The sequence below is a fragment of the Thamnophis elegans genome, chromosome 13 (assembly GCF_009769535.1).
Source record: "Thamnophis elegans isolate rThaEle1 chromosome 13, rThaEle1.pri, whole genome shotgun sequence".
NCBI lineage: Eukaryota > Metazoa > Chordata > Lepidosauria > Squamata > Colubridae > Thamnophis > Thamnophis elegans.
The window spans coordinates 19659669-19680069 of NC_045553.1; the positions used below are offsets into that span (position 1 = coordinate 19659669).

Consider the following 20401-nt stretch of genomic DNA (forward strand, 5'->3'; position numbering starts at 1 on the left):
GGCGGCGGATCTCGCGAGGCCTCTCCCGAACGCCTGCGCGGTACTGCTGTTTTACAGATCGCATCTCCGCTGCTGTTGTACCAAGCTCCGCTTGTTTCCTTTCTTGTAAAAAAGAAAAAGAAAAAATAGATTCAAGTCATCATTTGGTGGAGGAAGTAGGCAAATTTGGTGATGGGCGCTAAAAAAGGGGGTGCTGAATGAAGCGGCAAAAGGAGATTGCGCCGCCCGGGAATCGAACCCGGGTCGCAAGAATGGGAATCTTGCATGATACCACTACACCAGCGGCGCTCTTGCAAATTTGCTTGGGAAGAATCGTCTAGAAAGCAGAGCCTGAAGATCAACCTGCCTATAAAGGCTTTAAGAATATAAACCCTCAGATACAGTATTATTAAAATGAGTTCTTCCAAAATGAAAGCAACAATTAATTGATAGAAAAAATTGAACTAAATTTACATATTAAATTGAATAGAAAATTCTTACAAAAATTCATGCACCAAATTGCCTTGTAAAATACTGTTCTAAAAAGTTTCCAGCATCTCCAAATATCACTTGAATCCAGAGTCAAAGCACAGACTCCCAAATACTTTACAAAATGTCCATATCTTTTAGATAGCTTACTAATTAAAAATGTTTATCCCTGAACTTAGTCCAATTATATTTCAGTTATTTAAAAAGGTATAGCAGTTATTAAAAATAGAACAAATTATACTGCAGACATCATAATTGATATAAAGACAAGGATGAATATTCTCAGTTTGACAAGGGTTTTTTTGTGTCAAAAACATGCCTTGTCTGAATGTGAAAGACGTTCATATCACATTAAAAATGAATGTAAATCAAGAAGACATAAAGTTACACATACGACCTGCATATTTTGTGCATTTTTTAGTCTACTTGTTCCAAGAAAAGAATACTTTTGAGGCTCTGCAAAGAAAAGAAGACACTTATTTTTAAAGAAAGAAAGTATTCCTCCAAATTGACTTATAAGTGGAAACCTCATTTCTTACTTCTCTAAGTTTAGAATCCTCTAGAGCAAGGCTCCCCAAACGTGGCCACTTTAAGACTCGGGGACTTCAATTCCCAGGCTGGAGAATTCTGGGAGTTGAAGTCCCCGAGTCTTAAAGTGGCCAAGTTTGAAGCCCTCTGCTCTAGAGTCCCAGGAATAGGTAGAGTATAAAAACTGTAAATCAGTGAATATTCTACACAGGAAACTCTGAACGTTGCCTTTTTCCCAACCCAATGAAAGGCGGGTGCTCCAGGAGGCTCCATCGGTCACCAGGGCAACTCCAGGGGGAGGGGAAGGGGCAAAGGGGGAAGGGGGCGGGGCCTCCCTCCGCGCTCCTTCGGCCATGGCTCCACGGGCGCTCCTGTCGCCGCTGCTGCTCCTCCTCCTCCTCTCCTGCGGCGGGGAGGCCTCGGGGCCGCCGGAGCTCCGCCACCCGCCCTCCCGCATCGGTAGACAGGCGCGCGGGGCGGGCGGGGGTGGGGTGGGGGGTCTGGCCCGCAGTCCTCGCTCGCCGGGGACGCCTCCGCTTCTCCCGCGGCCTGGCGCCGGGCACGGAGTCCCCAGGAGGGCTGACGGGCCGGCCGAAGAGGCTGGGATGGGCCGAGTGGGGACTTGGACAGCCCTACCTCGCAGGGGGATTGTGAAGGGGGGGGCGAGGAAGGCCTTGTCCAGCGGGTGGGGTGGGGGTCTCCGGTGGGGGCTTTGGGGAAGGGAGCGACGCGGCTGCCTCTTGCAGGGGTGATCGGGGCCGGCATCGGGGGCTCCTCGGCAGCCTATTTCCTGCGCCAGAAGTTCGGGCCGGAGGTGCGGATCGACGTCTTCGAGCGGGGAGAGGTGGGGGGCCGCCTGGCCACCGTCCAGCTGGAAGGGAGGGACTACGAGGCGGGGGGAGCCGTCCTGCATCCGCTCAACCTCCACCTGAAGCACTTCGTGAAGGAGCTGGGTGAGTGTCTCCCTCCCTCCGGGCCTTTCCCTCCCCTGGTTGGAAGGGGGGCTCTCTCTTTACCCAATCCCCCCCTCTGAGGAAGGGGGCTCGGCGGGTTCTCCAAAGGGGTCGGCGCCTGGGATGAGACAGGCTCTTTGGGACAACTGCCTGAATTGCTCTCCCGATCTAATGGCCTCTTTCTTCCCCCTGGGGATTCTCCAATAATTCCTGCCATGTCAGCAGTTTCTCTTTGCCTCTTCCTTCTCTGTAAAGGGTTTTTGGGCCCAGCTTGGGTTTACTTTGCATCCATATTCTTCCTCTGGAACAACTAATAAAAGTGGTCTTTAAAGTCCATTTTAACTTCAATGATCCTACCCTCAATATTCCCTGGCATTCGATGCCCTTCTAAACGAGTTTGATTTCTCAGCAACAGGCATTCTTTCATCCAAAGCAAACCAACAAGCTGCAAAATGTATTTCAAATCCAGTAAATCCAGTCCTCTTCCCTTTGCATCTTGTAACGTTTTGTATTTGACAGGGTTTTTCCCCTTTCCATGCAAATTTAGATATATCTTTTTGCCCTTGCTTGCCTTGTACTTCAGTTGTCAAAACAGATATTATCTGAAACAAAAACATCATTTTAGGCAAAACAATCATTTTTGTCACAGAAATTTCCTCCCACTTTTGAGAATTTTAGTTTCTCCCATCTGAATATGTTCTCCGTAATTTCATTCCATGTCTTAGCGTAATTCTTTTGAAATGATGTACAATCTGTATTTGTCCCAGTAATACCCAAGAAGGCGTCCTGCTTCTCTTTTGGCTAGTCTGTGTGCCTGTGGTTGTGGAGGGCCAGGGGCTGCCGGGAGGACCTCGGAAGGCTGGGTGGGACATTGGGCGGGTCTCTCTTCTCCCTCTCAAGTTGCCTTCTCTGCCTCTGGATCCGCAGGGCTTTCTGTGCCTCAGAGCGACAATGGGCTGATGGGCGTTTACAATGGGGAGGAATTTGTCTTTGAGGAGAGCGGCTGGTATGTCTGGACTCTCCTGAAGCTCTTGTGGCGCTATGGACTGAACCCCCTGCGCATCTACATGTGGGTGGAGGAAGTCCTGGAGAAGTTTATGAGGTGAGCGGCACAAAACAAAGGACTGCAGGACGAGGGGTGGAGGTGTTGTGGCTTCTCTGGCACCGTGACCCGTCAAAACCGCGGTCCACAAAAGCGCGATCAACGAAAGCGCGCATTTGACGTCATCACAGCGCGACGAAAAAAAATTAAAAATTGAAATAAAAGTAAAATTAAAGCAAGCCGATTCACATAAAGGTAAGGGTTAGGTTAAGGGTTAGGGTTACGTTTAGAGCGTTAGGGTTACGTTTAGCGTTACGTTAAAGGTTAGCGTTAGGTTTAGCGTTAGGTTAAGGGTTAGGTTTAGGGTTAGATTTAGGCTTAGGTTAAGGGTTAGGTTTAGGGTTAGGTTTGGGGGGGTTAGGGTAAGGTTTTCGCTTTATTTTTACATTTTTCTATCACAGCGCGATGTTTTTGTCGCGCTGTGATGACGTCAAATGCGCGCTTTCGTCGACCGCGATTTTGTCGTCCGCGGTTTTGTGGTGGAACCCTCTGGCACAGCCTCTGCCCCAAAGTTTTTCCCTCCCCCAAATTCTTATCAGTGGGATAGATGGGTGAGTGTGATCCTGTTACCAGGTTCAATTGATTTAATGCTCACTATTTTCGAATGAAAGGCACTTTGCTTTTCCCTGGGCCCCTCTATTTTTGGGAAGCAAGGCTTCAGTCTGCCATGGAAAGAAAAAGACCAGGAAATTGCTTGGCTAAAATTGCTGTGTTGTTTTACCATATCATAATTGTGAAGGGGGCCACAGGATGGCTTGGTTTAAATCAATTAATCAACCAAAGCTTCATGAATTGCTCTAATTCTGAAAAGTAAGTACAGTCAAGGCTGGTTCATACTTGGATGGGTGGCCGAGACTACAGGGTAGAGTGGCGAGACAAAGAACACCCCAAAGAGGAAGCTGGCCACCCCCTTTGTAGTTTCCAAGCTACGAAGCCCCCAAGAGCTGAATTCAGCTCGGGGGCTTCTTTGCTTTTTGAAATCTCAAACACAGCCTGTGGTTGCTCAGAGGAGGTTCTAGTATGAGCACCAAACAATGAAGCCCCTGAATGTTCAATAAAAGAGGTGGAGACAAAACCAGATTTGCAGATAAGGGAAAGACCAACAGCAGGTAAAACTGGCAATGAATGGCCTACAAAAAAAATCATTTTTTTCATTAATCTACACTCAGTACCGCATAATGACAAAATAAAAACAGAATTTTAGAAATGTCTGTAAATGTATTAAAAAGAAAAAACTGAAATATCACATTGGCATAAGCATTCAGAGCCCTTGCAACAATACATGAAATATATCTCTGGTGTCTCCAACTTCTCATAACTGTTGCTGATATGTTCCTACATCTTGGAGTTGACCTGTAATAAATAGATTGGAGGTGATTTGGATTTCTCTGTAGAAGGCCTCATAGCTAACGGTGCATACTGTAGCAGAGCAAAAGGAACTGCTTGCAGAGCTCAGAGACAGGATTATTGCAAGGTACAGATCTGGGGAAAGTTACAATAAAACCTCTGCTGCACTGAAGGTTCCTAAAAGCACAGAGGCTTCCATACTTCTCAAATGGAAGAGGTTTGGCACAACCAGGACTCTCTTCGATACAACAGCCCCAGTATGGTGGATTTCTACTGTCTTCATCATCTAGGGGATGATAGGAGACCAGCTTGGGGATGTTACTTGATACTATCAAAGGATAATAAATGGCAGCCCTGGTTTTGTTTTCTTCAAAAACCTCAACTCAAAATAGTTCAGATATTCATTATTGAGAGCATATGTTGCCCCACTGCTTAATATATTTTGCACCGTTGCAAGATCCTTAGCTAGTTCACACCTCCCCCCCCTTCCCCCCCCCCCGTCCAGAATCTATCGGTACCAGTCGCACGACTACGCCTTCAGCAGCCCTGAGAACCTGCTCCATGCCCTTGGAGGGGCGGACTTCCTTCACATGTTGAACCACACCATCGATGAGTCCCTGCAAAAGGCCAGATTTTCTCAGGCATTCATTAACGAGATGGTCACCCCTATCATGCGAGTCAACTATGGGCAGAGTGCCAGCATCAATGGCTTTGTAGGTAAGAGGCGCTTGTTCCTTCCTAAGTAGCAAATTTAATGTTGTACCACTGAACATCCACTTGTGCTTCTTGCACAACTTGCTCCACTTTTGAAAAACCTGGCCAAGAAAACTGCAGTGACCTGTCCAGATAGTCTCTCAGAATCAGACATGATTGAACAGAAGGAAGAAAAAAACCCTTGCTTTAAAACTGAAATAAAGCTGACCTGAACAGAAGAAGAGAGCCTGACTCAGCCTACCTAGCCAGCATTCTCTCTCACGCAGGGGGTTCAAGACCCTCAGGCATGCATTTTGGGGAACTTCAGTTTCTGGATGTCCCTGTACAAAAAAATGAATGGGGAAAACCAATCCCTCCCTCCCCGAAACAGGACTTTGCATACATCTTTGAAAGGTAGCAAACAAGAGAGCCAGTTGAAAATGGAACATCACACTTACTTCCCTTCTTGCATTATAGGATGGGTGGTTTTGCACATTGCCCAGTAAGCCATAGTGGCTTGTTCATTAATAAGTCATCAACACAAGTGTCCAGTGGCTGGGTTCACATATTTTCTAAAGCCATAATGCGGTTTTTAAATTTTTGGCTTAGTTTTATTTCTGACCCTGTCACTGAATCACTTTAGTCTCAGCTACTGTCTTGTTTAGGTGTCTTTGACCATTTTTCCTGGGCTTCGTTTCTTTGCAGGAGCTGTATCTTTGGCTGGAGCAAGTGGAGGACTTTGGTCGGTAGAAGGAGGCAATAAATTGGTGTGTACAGGCCTCCTGTATGCTTCCAAAGCCCAGCTGATTTCTGGTCCTGTTATCTCCATAGAAACAAAAACAAGGCTGAAGGGCCGTGCAGGTGTGATTGTCTCACGTTTAGTTATTTATTTCACATTTGCAAAATGAGATGCATTTATCAAGCATGGAAGTTGTGCATGATTGAAAAAAGAAATGGGAAATCTCTTGCTCTCCACAACTTTGGGTCCGCCACTTCCTCAATCCCTCCTCTTTGGCCACAAGAGCTGGAGTTGATGGGCCTCTGCAGTGTTAAGCGAGTGCCATGTCATTGCTGGGAAAAGAGGCAGCACTGGAAGTTAGGGCTTTGCTGCAGGCGAGCTCCCCATTTTTAAAAATGAAATCATTTTAAAACCCACTTAAGTTGGGTGGGACATCAGCTGAGACCCCATGAACAGAGTGATCATGGAAAGCTCCATCCCAGAGCAAAACCTCAGAAGCGGCAGCCCCAGAGTGGAAGAGGGGTGGGGAAGAGGGAGCTGTGTGATGATTGAGACAGAGCAGCCTGGGGTTGCTGTCCCCCAAACACAACCTGGAGGGGCTTCCACTCCTTCCTTTCAAACCACCTGGATTGTTGGGAAGAATTATCATCAAAGATCAAATAGTTGAACAGCAAACACTCTTTTGCTGTCACTTTTGAGATGATGAAATTTCATAGACAGGTTAATTGATTGGGTCACGGCTTCAGAGTGAAATGAGCTCTGGGACCCATTATACTGACGGCGGTCATGACATGGAGAAAGTTATCTCCGAGTGTGGCTGGAGGGGGAAACAGAGTAGCTTGCAATCGTTACTGCAAGTAACGTCAAAACTGCTTTATTTTTTTCTGGTTGTTTCAAAGGTGGTCTGACAAAAAAATATGAGGTTACCTACAACGCTACATCTGGAGTAACATCTGGTGCCTACGACATCCTCCTCATCGCTACTCCCTTGCAGCACCAAATCGCCAACATAACTTTCCGCAACTTTGACCCACCGATCCCCAAGTTCTCTACTCCCTACCACCAGACGGTGGCCACATTTGTCCATGGGCACATCAATGCTTCCTTTTTTGGCTATCGGGATCCTTCTCAGTTCAACCTGCAGACCATTTTCACGATGGAAGATCCTCACCTGTTTGTCAGCAGCCTTGGGGTGGTTTCCCCGGTGAAGGACACCCACCTGGGCTCTCCTGTCTGGAAAGTGTTCTCCCGTCAGCTGCTGACGGATGAGCAACTGAAGCTGCTTTTCTCCTCCTATGACTTGGTGGAGGTACGGAAATGGCTGGCCTACCCACACTACAGCCCCCCACAGAAGTGCCCACCTTTCATTCTCCACGATCACATGTATTACGTCAATGCCATAGAATGGGCAGCCAGCGCCATGGAGATGAGCGCAATCTCTGCCAAAAACGCGGCCCTCTTGGCTCACCACCACTGGTACAAGAAGATGGATAGGATTGATCAAGAGGACTTGCATGAGAGACTCAAGACAGAGCTTTGACGTGGCGCGACAAGGGTTGGGGGAGGCATCGAAGGGTGTGGGAAACTTGCAATGTATCTTGGGTGTTGGGTATCAGTGCGCAATATGTCTGAACTTTGAAATGCTCCATTTGCAGCCCAAAATGTTATGCTTCACATGTCTTCGCTTGGCAGTACCTAGGATACTTTTAAGCTCAGAACATTCCTACAAGGGCCAAAATATATTTAGTGAGGTAAGAAAGGGTTTGAAAATGATGTTTCAAGCTTCTGTTTGCAACCATCGCTGTTTATCCTACTTTGGCACTCCAAGAAAACAGGCTTAAAGGGAATTCTTGGCAACAGCCTTTTAAAAACTACTGTACCTTCTAGATTTCTTTTGCAAATCACTTGTAAGTAATTTGGGGGGCATATGAAAAACGTTGAATAAAGCCTTCGGGCTCACAACTTAGGTATTTTACATAGCAATTTTTCTTAAAACCACTGGATAAAATTGTCAAGAGACTTCATGTACTTAGTTTCATAATGACTCCCAACAATTCATTACTTTTGATTGAAAGATATTTTTACAATTCTGAAATCCATTAGTTTGGGGAATGACACAAGAAAATGAATATGCTCAATTTGAATCTGAATTGGGCTGTTCAAGTAACTGAAATGATGCCTTTTAAAATTTGTATTTTATAAGAATTCAGCTGCTCCAGCACACTGAAATTATGAAATATCTGTCTGAATAAGCCCCTTCTTTTTTTGAAGGGGAAGGAAATTGGATGTTCTGGATGGCTTTTGACAAACTCCACACAGAAGTAGCACACCAACCGAGTGTTGAGTCATTTGGCTGTGATGGGAATTGATACTGGCTTGTTGCCTAAACCCCTTCCTGTGGGCCCAAGACCGGACTGGAACTCAACAGTCCCCTAGTTTCTGGCCTGGTGCCTTCACCACTAGATCAAACTTCATATTAAAAAATATAGCTTGAGAGCAGAGAAAATAAAGTATTTATAAAATGGAGAGAAGAATTAATCAAAATTATCTTTGTGCCTTTTGATGCTTATTCAGGCAGTCAGGAAAACTGTACTGGCAAGCAGCTTTTCTTTTACCTAAAAGCAGTAGGAAAAAACATACCTCTACTGCCAGGTGTGTGGTTCTGTGAACTACTCATGCCATCCACTCATGACTGCATTAGGCAGAGAACTGGGTAGCAGCAATTTACAGGTAACAGACTGGGTATACTTTCTAACTTTATTAAAAGTGAAGGAAACACATTCTTGCGGTGGTGTTGTGTCTTTTTTCCAAATGCGTGGCTAAGGATCTGCAATTGACAATTTTAGAAAGGTGTCATACCGATACAACCAGAGGATTACATTATGGGAGGTTCAAGTTGAATTACGGCTACAATTTGGAGGACCAAATTCTCAGTTGTTGAGCAAAGTGGTCATTAAGCAAGACAACCACATGATCACTTTAATGACTGCAATCCTGGCTCTAATTAGCAGCAATCATTAAGTGATTATACAGGTCAGGTGACCTCAAACTTTTTAAACAAGGGGCCAATTCACGGTTCCTCAAACTGATGGGAGGGGCTGGAAGTGTGTGGCTAGGTGGTCGTGACTGGGTAGGCGTGGCCAATTTAGCAGTCTATTAAACAATATACACACTTTGTAATGCTGGGGGGGGAGCAGGTTGAAGGGATATGCCTGCCTTGTGGTTGTATGAGGGACTTGTGTGTGTGTGTGTCTCCCCCCACTCCCTTTCTATCACATGACTGCAGGGTGCTTGGCAACGGTTGTGTGACCAGGTTGCCAACACCCAGATCACAATCATAGGACCAAAGCAAAACATTTTATGACAGCCCCTTTACAAGCAGTTGTACTTTCAAAATGATTAACAACTGGTCCTAAGTCAAGGACTTCTCAAAAGTCATAAAAGAGGATCTTGAATGTTTAGGACGCTGGCTTATTGCCAGCATAGGTTCATTTCTCATTCAACTTGTTTGGAATTGTTTTGTTCACTTGTTTATTAAGCCATTAGTGTTATGTGGAACACTAATATCCTATCTCCATTCATGTACATGGATTTAAAGTCATTTTTTCAAATTTCATATATTCCCAAATTAATTTTTTGAAGTTGTGAAGCAAGTTATACCAACTTTTAAGAATTTATTTTTAAAAAAAATGTAAACATGGAATGATCCTGTAGAACCAATAATAATAAAATTTCCGCACACTGTAGTAACAGCAAGTACTTCATTTTTTATACTCGTTCCAGGGCTTCTAGCATAATGATGCTGTTTCCTCGTATTACCTAGAAATCAGAACAAATAATTATCATTAGCATACCTAAGAATGAATTTCAAGAAAAAAAATCAAACTAGTTTCAAGATGGCTAAAGACAGGTGATATGGAGAACTGTTTTACAACTACAATCCAGAAAGATCCATGACAGATTGTTTAGTCTTTCATAGGAGTATTTTTACTCCACTGGGATAGCATTTGTGTCAGCCTCTGCTTTGCTGTTGCTTCGACTGCCATGAAACGGGGAGGGAGGGCATGGTATTTGGGAGGGGTTTACTAATTGTGCTGGAGGAAGATTCTGGAGCTCTGCTGCCTGTCGGACTACGCATGCGTAGGAGGTTCCCGCCAAGACTAACGGCACCGACATTCCATCTTCATGATGCCTTTTGAAGTTATCTCACATCTGACACTTAGGAGAATTATGATTGGACTGTAACTGTGATGCCAAGGGGTGGGGAATGGGTTATTCTATATATCAATCACTTTCGCGCCTAAATAATCAGTCTTCGCTTCGCTATGCCTTTAATCATTTATAATTAGTAAAAGTACACTTGATTTCTACCTATGGAGTCTCGTGGTCTTCTTTCCTAATTACCCAATGAAGAGGTGCTGACAATTTGTTGACTGTTTCTGGTGTCCCCAATCTAAGAGTATTGACAAAGGTACTAGTTCTTAAGTGTCAAAAGTGCCTGAAGGAGAATTTGAAAGTTTTGACCTAAATCACAAAATGCAAATGATTAATAATAAATAATTGCTTCCTTGCTACTAGAATCAGCACAAGTTGATTTATATGGCAATTCTATTCAGTTCTTGAACATGGAAGAGTATATATATTGTGCTGTGCCATAACAGAATGCAGAAGTGCCTTAACATTCCCTTCCCTGGCAAAGCAGCTTCAACAATTCTTATAACTTAATTCATTTTTGCTTACCACCATCCCTATGTTGTTCTGTTGTCCACCAGGTGCCATTTCCACACACTCATCTATCACCAAATTCATGAATGGGTCAAAACCTCGTAATATTCCTTGAACATGTCGACCTCCATTTAGTTTTACTGCAAAGAACAGACAGAGATACAGGAAAATGGATATAGGGAGACTAAACCATTAATGAATTATGTAAAGCAATACAAAATTAATGAAACATTTAGAGCATAAAAGACCAATATTTGGACAAGTGATGAAACAGATTCAACAGAGGAAATAAGGGAAAGTGATCCCATTGTAGGAAATTCATTTGCACAAGGTAACCAGGCAAGAAATAAATTGCAGTTTTTTCCTTGCAAAACAGAATCTTTAACATAATCAGTTCACTTACATGATAGCTTCTTGTCCATAAACCTGAAAAATTCAAAAGAGAAGAAATAAGCCTCATGCAAGTCAAGTTCATAATAAAGAAAAATTAACTGGTTTTATCTCAATAAAGGCAGGTTCACAGCCTTTAAAAAAGATAATGCACCTGCTAGCCTCACAAGGCTGTTTTAGGGCTGCTGTTTTGACCTGCTGTTTGGGGTAAGGCTATGACTTTTCTCTTTCAACTTCACACTGCTTTAATTATGTAGTTGAAAGCCTCTCTCCATGTTGGGCAGCAATGAGACACAAATCAAGAGGTTCATTGTCAACGGGGAAAGGTTGCATGTCCACTCATACCACATTTTCTTAAACCAGTGTTTCTTAAACATCTTCTCTCACAGGACCCCATCCCACTTTGAAAAGTTTGCATGAATTATATTTATCAATATTTATTGTATTAAAAATTAAAATTGATGGATCCACCACTTCTCACAATTATTTGATGGAATTTTAATATTGTATTACATTTTAAAATAGACTGGCAAATAATTTTGATTTCTTAGTACCCCTCAGAGTGTCTTGAAGGGCACCAAGCTGTCCTAGGACCGCTCTTTATGAAACACCATATTAAACAATTTTACAAAGCTTCTGTCATTTCTCTTCGCAACCTGGCCTTGTATATGTCTATTTCCTGACTGAGGAATGGGAAATTCCAAAGTTTTGAGCGCACGGAGGTGCAAGAAAAGTAAATGCACAGACACACCAGGAAGTTCCTCTCAGGAAAGATTGTCCCTTTCCAAGAACAGGAACAAATGTGCAGCTTCTTTTAGACTCAAGGCCCCGAAGAAGAGTTTTACCAATGGATATATAGACGAGTTGTTTTGTGGGATTTGGCTGGGAGATTTATATATTTTATGTTGGACTGAATTGTAGTCTTATCTATCAATCATATTTATTTATACAGGGTGTGATTGACCAGTGAATAAAAAGAAATCACAAATAATCAGCAGTTAAGAACATTATTACTACTAGTAGTAGAGTTAGTTTTTGTAGGCAATACAGCCATCTCACTAATTCACCACTTCCTTGAGCTTTTAACAATTGTTTTCTATTGTTTTTCCCTCATTTTTATATTACATCGTTCTTTTTTGTTGTATTTATATTTGGTTTAATAAAGTTTGTAAGTTGTCCAGTTGTGGAAAAAATATATGTGGTCCCAAGCATTCAAAAACTATTTGATGGCACATAATCAATCAGGAACAAAAGATGGATAGTTTATGGACCAGTATAAAAAATAGAAAGAGGGACACCTAAACTAAGGCAGAATAATAGCAAATAGCCTGAATCTGCAAAGACGAAGTCAGAAAAGCTGAGGCTCAGGATGAACTAAAACTTGCAACAAATGTCAAAAGTAACAAAAAAAGTTTTTTCCAAATGTAAAAAACAAGAAGTCAAGGAAATGACTGTTCCACTAATGAGAGAAGATGGCATGCAAGCGATGGGTAGGAGGGAGAAATCAGAATGGCTTAATTCATTCTTTGCATCTGTTTTTACATAAAAGGGAAAATTAATCCAACCTAACAAAAGCAATATTGTAAAAGACAGATTAAGAATACAAGTCAAAATAGACAAGAAAATAATGGTAAGACAACATCTATCTATGGTAGATTAGATTAAATCAAATCAAGAGGACCAGATGAATTTCATTCCAGGATTCCAAAGGATTGGCAGATGTGATCTCAGAACCTCTGAACCACATTTTTCAAAAATCCTGGAGCACTAGGGAACTAAGAGGATAGCAGAAGAGCAGATGTGGTTAAAAATGAGAAAAAGGGACCCAGAAAATTACAGACCAATCAACCTGCCATCAATATCTTCAAAGATCCTGAAAAAGATAAAGTAAGGGATCTGCAAATACCTAGAAACATACTAATCTATTATTGGAAGCCAACATGGGTTTATCAAGCACAAATCATGCCAGACAAACCTCATTGCATTCGTTGACAAAGTAATTAAATTAGTGCATCAGGGATAAGCTGTGAACATAGAATACCTGGACTTCAGTAAGGCATTTGACAAATGGCAAGAGACAACAATTTGGGATAGACAGCATCACCACCAGATGGATTCATAAATGGCTTACTGACTGCACTCAATGCATATTTCTCAACATAACTACATTGACATAGAAGGAAACATGCAGTGAGGCACCCCAAGGTTCTTTCTTAGGCTCAGGACTCTTCAACCTCTTCATAAGCAATTTAGATGAGGGGATATTAGGGGAATTCATCAAATTTGCAAATGACACTTAGAAGATAGGCTCAAGAACCAGATTTGAACACTGAACCCTATCCAACAAAATACAATCCAGAGGTGAGAAAAGCAAGGTCCTACACTAAGGCAAGAAAACCCTAATGCACAGGTACAAAATGAGCTCAAAATGAGCAGTAACTGTGGAAGGATCTTGCTGTCCTAGTGGGCAACCACTGTATATGAGCCAGCCATGTGCTGCAACTGCCAAAAACGTGAGTGCAGTTCAGGGCTGAATCAAGATCACATGAAGTGATCCTATTGCTTTATGAGTGAGTTCTTAGTGAGGCCACACTTGGGACCCTGAGACCACTTCTGGTTACCACGCACAAAAGATGTTGCATCTCTCTAGAAAGAGTGCAGAGAACAGCAACGAAGATGATTGTGTGACAGTCAAAGTGAAGAGGGAGCAAACTATCCCCCAAAGCACCTGAAGGCTGAATAAGAAGCAACGGATGGAAAACAATCAAGGAGAGAAGCAACCTGGACTTAAGAAAAAACTTCCTGAACCAGGGAACTGCTTGCCACCAGGAGTTGTGGGCGTTCCATCACTGAAGGCTTTTAAGAGACTGGGCAGCCACTTGTCTGAAACGGAATGGGGTCTCCTGCTTGAGCATTGGGGCTGGACTAGAAGACCTCTAAGGACTCTTCCAACTCGGCTGTTCTGAAGAATCCATCAACTGGGGGAAGGAGCGTCTCTTGACGAACAGAGGTTTAAAAAGGCCGACAAGGAAAGCCGCCCAGCCCCAGCCAAGACCGCCCTCTAGAGCAGGAGACCCCCCCGCGAGGCCTTTCTGCACCAGGAAGGGGGGAGGGAATGCCCACTTTCCTACCCCTCCCAGGCCGAGAGGCTCCAGCGCTTGTGGGACTGAGGCGAATGGGGAGGGGACTGTGGTGGGTGGGGCTTGGCTGTTGGTGAGCCAGACCTCCCGCAGGCCCAGAAGGGAAGGGGCACGTGGGTCGAGGAAGGCACTTCTAGCGAAGTGGCTCTATGGCCACACGCCGCGCAATGCATGACGGGCCGAAGAGGGGCCTGAGGGGGTGCTCCCGCCGCCGGTTAGGTCCTTCCGCTCGCTTCTCTGGCCGCCGCGCCCCCGACCCGCGGCGCCTCCGAACGGCGCGGCCCGGCGCTACCCCGCGGCGCGCACTCACTTCTTCAGCTCCGGCGGGTGCGCTTTGCTCATCCTGCCTCTTCCAAGACGACCGCCTGTCGAAGCGTCTACAGGTCTCCGCTGCGCTGGGACGTCACCACGGCGCGCACTTAACTGCCCAATCACCAGGCGCCTCGAGCGCAGGCGCAACAGCAAAGGACGGCCGAACCGACTAACTCGGAGTCCGCCCAAAGGCTCGCGAAAGGCGGGGCCATTCGGCCCTAGCCACCAATCCCCAAGCTCTCCGCTTTCTTTTTAAGTCGCACACTGGCGCTCGCGTTTCCCGCGCCACGTGCCTCCGCGAATTCCTCTTTGCTCGCCCGTATTCTTCCGCAGCGGCGCTCTCAGCCCTCGGCAGATGCTGGGTGATTGCCGTTTCTCTGCTAGGCTGCCGGGAGAAAAAGGGCCGCTGCCAGCGAGGGAGGCCGGTTGCAACGCCCCTCCCGGCATGTTGGACCTTCTCCCCCCCACCCCCAACTTGAAAACTTTTAAGACTTGTGGGCTTCAATTCCCAGAATTCCTCAGCCAGCTGGCTGGGGAATTCTGGGAATTGAAATCCACAAGTCCTAAAGTTCCCAAGTTTGGACATCCTTGGTGTAGTTCCAAGCACTAGAGGCTCCCCTGGCAGTTTCCCCTCCTGATGTCTCTTGGACTCCTCTGGGGGAGAGGGGAGCAGGCAGAGCCAGGCGGCTTTCCTGGAGACCTTTTCCAAGCAGGACTACCTTTCCCTCCTCTTGAAGGGGCCAGAAAGGACCTCCAGTTACCCTTTTGAGAAGCAAAGGCCCGCGACTCTCCTCCACTAGGGTATTCAGGATGGGAAAACCAAACAGGACTGGTCTCCCATTAGGAGGAAAGAACAAACATTGGCTGGCTTCACTCAGGCTGCTGAACTAAGCTAAAATGGCATCAATTCAGGCAGGTCACTTGCCCCTTCCACAAATCCAAAATAAATTATTTCTCTACACAATGACAGACAAAAAACAACAACATTGTGGCAAAAGAAATGGACTGAAACACTTAGGACCCAATGGGGGAGTTGCATGTTGGACGGAGGTTGCTGCTGAATTGATGGTAGATTCCACTCCCATCCCCTTGCTTTGTTCTTCACCCATCCATCTTTTTTATAATAATGATGTATTTTTATTTTTCAATGTTTCATATTTTTATTTTACATGTATGTACATACCCAATCAGATTATGATGTATTCATTCAACTGTTTGCTGTACTAAGCCTGTTGTGATTAGCCTATCGGTATATAAATAGCCCTTCTTTAGGCTAGCCTCGGCTACCTCCAATACCATAGTAAATAATTAGTGCTTTAACAAAAAAAAATGTATCTCAGACATATTCAAGAAGTTTCTTCAGCACTAGGTTACGATCCACTAAAAAGAGGTGGCAATCTAGGCAATCCTGGCTGATCCCCAGAAAGGATCAGACCAGGCTAGTACCTCAATGGAGGCGGCTGCAGAGCCCTGGTTGAAAAATATCCTGGAAGCCGTGGCAAGTCACTTCCTGCCCTAACAGCTGTGCAAGGGAATGACTTGGAATTCACTGGACACTGTGAGGTCTTCCAACATCATGGCAATTGAATTCATTTTATATTAATCTAGAAATTGCTGAAATCAGAATGCAGCCCATAGAAAATTCAGGCAACAAGGGTTTAATCATTTAAAGTGTATTTAATCACATCTTTAGAAAATAATATTCAAAGAGATGGAAAAAACAGGGATGGCCATTTTTTCTTGAAATCAACATTGGGATCTTAAGCTGGCTGCTGATCAATATTTTTCCAACGTATGTAATATTTTCTATTTTACTAACAAGATACAAGATTCCTAAGCAGCAACCCCAATATCCAAAGGTTCTGTGGATTATGGATCCACTGTGGATTGGAGCAGTGCACAATTGTCCAAGTCTAGGCAATCTGCACAGTACTTAAGACACTTAGAAGCAATGCAACCCTGACTCAGGGAATTCTCTTGACTTTCCAGAGATCACTGCAGATAAATGGGGCCAGAGAAATAGGATGTGCATTAAATAAACATGTTCTGCACAAACAGAACATTTACCTTTTGTGACTGTGAAGCATTTAGGCATATTTTTATCTTTCTGAAATACAGATCACTATAAGTTTAGTGGAGTCACCAGCATTCCCTGGTTTTTGAAGTCTCTGGGGAGGAAATTCAATTTCTTCCCCAAATCCAGCCAAGTTTCTTTTCCATTCAGCCAGAGCTGAGCTACCACTTGACTCTACAGCCAGGAGCAAAGAACTAAACGCAGAGTAGTAACAGGCAGAGCTCAAGTAATGGAATGCTGGAGCCTTAAGGTGTGTGCCATGACCATCCCTGTGTCAGAAAATTGACTTAGGTGAGAGAAACCGATCAGAAAATGCCGCTCCCTGTGTTAATATTGCAGCTCTATTTCCACACCTAACTTTTCTGCCCCTTCACAATCAGTGGGACTATTCTAGGTCACAAAGCCTTAAGCACCATGACAATTCGCTCCATTAAACTGTGGAATAATCACTTTTGTCAATCACTCACCAGCGTTTCCTTTCCTCTCATATATGCACTATCCCTATTTATTCTGCCCTCACATCCAGCAATGAAGAGAGGGGACCATTCTTTCCAGCTCACTTTTCCAAGCAAGAAACCCTAACGGTGCCCTGAGAATAGCCAATAAGGTTACTCGGCCAAATACAGAAATTCCACTACTTCAAGGTTCTACTCACCACCTATAAAGCGCTCCATGGTAGTGGATCTGGCTATTTGAGAGACCGCCTTCTGCCAATTACCTCCCTGCGTCCCATCAGATCGCATAGAGTTGGCCTCCGTATTCCATCCGCCAGTCAGTGCCGACTGGCAACTACTCGGAGGAGAGCCTTTTCTGTTGCGGCTCCGACACTATGGAACAATCTCCCCGTGGAGATTCGTACCCTCACCACCGTCCAGGCCTTCCGCACAGCCCTCAAGAACTGGCTAGCCCGTCAGGCCTGGGGATAAGTTTACTTTTGCCCCTCCCGAATGTTGAGTGAATGTTGAGTTTTACTATTTAAATTACTTTTGTGCACATTTCTTTTTGTATTGTCCTACACTCCCTTTCCTTTTGACTGTAAGCCGCCCTGAGTCCCCTCAGAGAAAAGGGCGGCCTATAAATGTCTAATAAATACAAAAATACAAATACAAATTCTCCATATCGAAATGAACACAGACCAAAGGCAAATAATGTGAAACTCCACTAGATTTTAAAAATTTAATAAACATTTGTTTGGGAGTGACTAAAAAGGCCTCACAGATTTTGACAGCAAAGTTCACATTTTGATGTGGCATTTTTAAACCGCCTTACAATCTTCATTTCTGACTCACTCGACAAACTTAAGCAGTACAGCTTTCCAGATTCCGATGGCTCCTTTCCTGCTTGAATCTCTCGTCTTGAGTGGGTGGCAAAACATGCCAGCCGCCAGTGACAAAACCCTGCTTAGATCTCGCCCAGACTTGGATACGCACACAAGTGCATGTTCCCCTACTCAGGACGTATTAAGACGCACAAATCCATATCTGCTGCCTAGACAAAGAAAAAAAAACCCTGTCTGATTTGGATGAAAGCACAAATAGAAGCTCCCAGCAGCTTTGGGGAATTCAAAAGGTTTAATATTGTATCTTCTGTCACTCAATTACATCACAAGACCCAGAGCAAACCTCTCTCTTTGAGCAGGATTTTAGGAATAGCCATTTTGTGTCTTTATAGAGCACCTGTGGTATTAATTTGAACCGGCCTAAATGAATCTGCCCTGCTAAGACAACAAGCGAATAAACTTTAGGGTTGATAACAAAGCACCTCCTCACCTCTCCTTCTCCATGATCAGCACAAGGGTCGGGAGAGTGGGTCAAAACAAGTCAGGGTAATTTCCTGGGCTTCTGAGCCAAGGAAAACCCAACCACCCATTTCCCATACTGACAACTTTGCTCGGGGCCTTTCTCCCACGAGGTCAGGCGCATCCTAGGCCACCTGACCCTGGAGAAAGCGCCCGACCTATTCCCACTCTTGTTTCCTAGTTTCACTGAGTTCACGGCCCCCTTCCTAGCCAGACCTGGGTTTGTGCACAGGGGTGGGATTACTGAGCGATGCCAGCCAAGCTCTCCTTCATCTTCTTGGTCATGCTGGGGATGAGGTGAACGTGGTCATCCACACACTTCATCACACAGGTCTCCAGCTGCAGCTTCACCTGTGATTCTTTGCTCCCCGAGTCCAAGGCATCCTTGGCTTTGTCGTTGCAGTGCATTGTGCAGCGAGAGAGGCGGCTCTGTGGGTGGAAAACAGAGAAGTGGGCACAGGGGAGCCCAGCCAGAAGGCTCCCTGCAAAGGGTCTCTCGTCCTCACGCAACAGGAAGATAGACTGATTCCGGATCCCTGAAAGGAGAGGCTCCCTTGGAATTCAGGGTTGGGGGAACTTTGGGGTGCGGCCCAAGCCCCCCCCAAGGGGCAATGATGCAAGGACTCTGCTGCCAGCCCTTTATTCAGCAGGGCTGCTCCTAAGGCCCCGAAGGACGCCCAGGGAAAGCAGAGCAAGGCAGGAGGGCGGCCGGGACAGCCCAGTCCAGCCTCTGCCTCTTTTTATGCCTGACAGACACCCACAAACACCCCCGCCCGAACTTTGACCCCACTGACCACCAGGGGCCCACCAGCCTTTGGGCGCTCCGGCCAAAGAGGCCCGCAGAGACCCAGGGGCGGGGGAGAGCCGAGGCGAGGCCCAGCCGGGGTCCTTGGGGGAGCGGCCATCCCTTCCCGAGGCCTGGGGGGGGGGGGTCTGTGGCGGCCAGAGGGGCTCACCTGGAAGCGCTCCAGCTCCTGCGTGACCAGGGCCTGGGCCTGGGCCAGCGGCGCGTGGCAGCGCTCGATGCACTGGTGCACCTGCTGCATGGAGGCCCGCGGGTTCTCGCAGCACGTGGCGCTGCAGCGGAACATCAGGCCCTGCAGGCAGGGAAGGAGGGAAGGAGAGGCAGCGGCGCCCCTGTCAGGCCTCGCAAGGACGGGCAGCCGCCGCCACCACCACCCCCGCCAAGACCGAAGGAGGGTAGCGCTGCGGGGCCCCGGCCAGGCCTCCCGCCCGGCTCCAGCGCCGGAGGGGCGGCCGCGTGGTTCGGCCGGCGCCCGCTCCCCCCGGAAGAGCCGCGCCCGCCCGCCGCCAACCTGCATCTTTCGGATGTGCTCCCGCTCCAGGCCCTGCACCATGCCGTCGATGGCCTCCTGCACCCGCAGCTGCTGAGCCTCCGCCATGCCGGACGGGGAGCGCAGCCGAGACCCCCCGCCCTCCTCCCCCCCTCCTCCCCCCCCCCTCCGAGCCGCCGCTGCAGAGGACGGGAGGGGCCCCCGCGCCAGCCCCGCCCCGGCTGGGGGGAGGAAGGGGGAGTCGGCCCCGCCCCAAATGGAAGCCCCGCCCCTTCCGCAGGAGCCAGGTGATGCTTGCGGGGGGGGGGGAAGGTCCCGTGGGCGGCCCCCCTCCAGCAGTCACGGGGGCTGTTCCGCCTTTTGTCTGGACTGGTATAGAGTCGCCTGTTTGAGGGGGGTTTGGACTAGAAGACCTCTAAGGTCCCCTCCAGCTCTTTCTCATTCCGATTAGCGGACGTTGACCTGTGGGGGAGGGCAGGAGAAAAACCACAAGGGGAGGGTGGGGCTGGCGCTGCTATCATGTCTCCCTCAGTTCTTCTCATTAAAGTAGACTTTTCCAGTTCCTGCAACTGTCCTTCAGTAGGTTTTAGCCCACAACAGCTCCCTAATCATCTTTGCTGCTTTTCTGGCACTCTTAGGATTTGAGGGTCTTTTTTGCATTGCAATATAATCATGAATTAATGCTGATTTGTATTGTAATGTAATCATATCATGATTACATCACAATTATTTCATGATTATCTCATGGGATGTAATCATGAAACAGTCATTAGTCAAATCACACCAACAAAGAGTTCCCTCTTTTATTTGTGCAGAAGTTTAGCTACAGTTTGACTT

The 20401-nt window shown here is 46.2% G+C and overlaps 3 protein-coding genes and 1 non-coding gene across 4 annotated transcripts; 1 reads left to right on the forward strand and 3 right to left on the reverse strand.

The window, feature by feature from the left end:
• Positions 1–217: 217 nt before the first annotated feature.
• Positions 218–288, reverse strand: TRNAG-CCC. The gene has a single exon. It is a non-coding gene; the product is annotated as a tRNA-Gly (tRNA).
• Positions 289–1322: 1034 nt separating this feature from the next.
• Positions 1323–8327, forward strand: PCYOX1 (prenylcysteine oxidase 1). The gene is made up of 6 exons (XM_032229223.1): positions 1323–1455; positions 1743–1949; positions 2877–3051; positions 4904–5115; positions 5797–5952; positions 6730–8327. The coding sequence occupies exons 1-6, from the start codon at positions 1350–1352 to the stop codon at positions 7368–7370; spliced, it is 1497 nt and encodes a 498-aa protein (XP_032085114.1). The 5' UTR covers positions 1323–1349; the 3' UTR covers positions 7371–8327.
• On the reverse strand, positions 8047–14520 carry SNRPG (small nuclear ribonucleoprotein polypeptide G). Its single transcript, XM_032229224.1, has 4 exons — positions 14396–14520; positions 10959–10981; positions 10571–10695; positions 8047–9649 (listed from the first exon to the last, which is right to left on the reverse strand). Exons 1-4 carry the CDS (start codon positions 14425–14427, stop codon positions 9599–9601), a joined length of 231 nt encoding a protein of 76 aa, XP_032085115.1. The 5' UTR covers positions 14428–14520; the 3' UTR covers positions 8047–9598.
• A 3097-nt stretch (positions 14521–17617) lies between these two features.
• FAM136A (family with sequence similarity 136 member A) lies at positions 17618–19730 on the reverse strand. Its single transcript, XM_032230025.1, has 4 exons — positions 19586–19730; positions 19226–19366; positions 18486–18698; positions 17618–17959 (listed from the first exon to the last, which is right to left on the reverse strand). The coding sequence occupies exons 1-3, from the start codon at positions 19670–19672 to the stop codon at positions 18510–18512; spliced, it is 417 nt and encodes a 138-aa protein (XP_032085916.1). The 5' UTR covers positions 19673–19730; the 3' UTR covers positions 17618–17959; positions 18486–18509.
• Between the last annotated feature and the right edge of the window lie 671 nt (positions 19731–20401).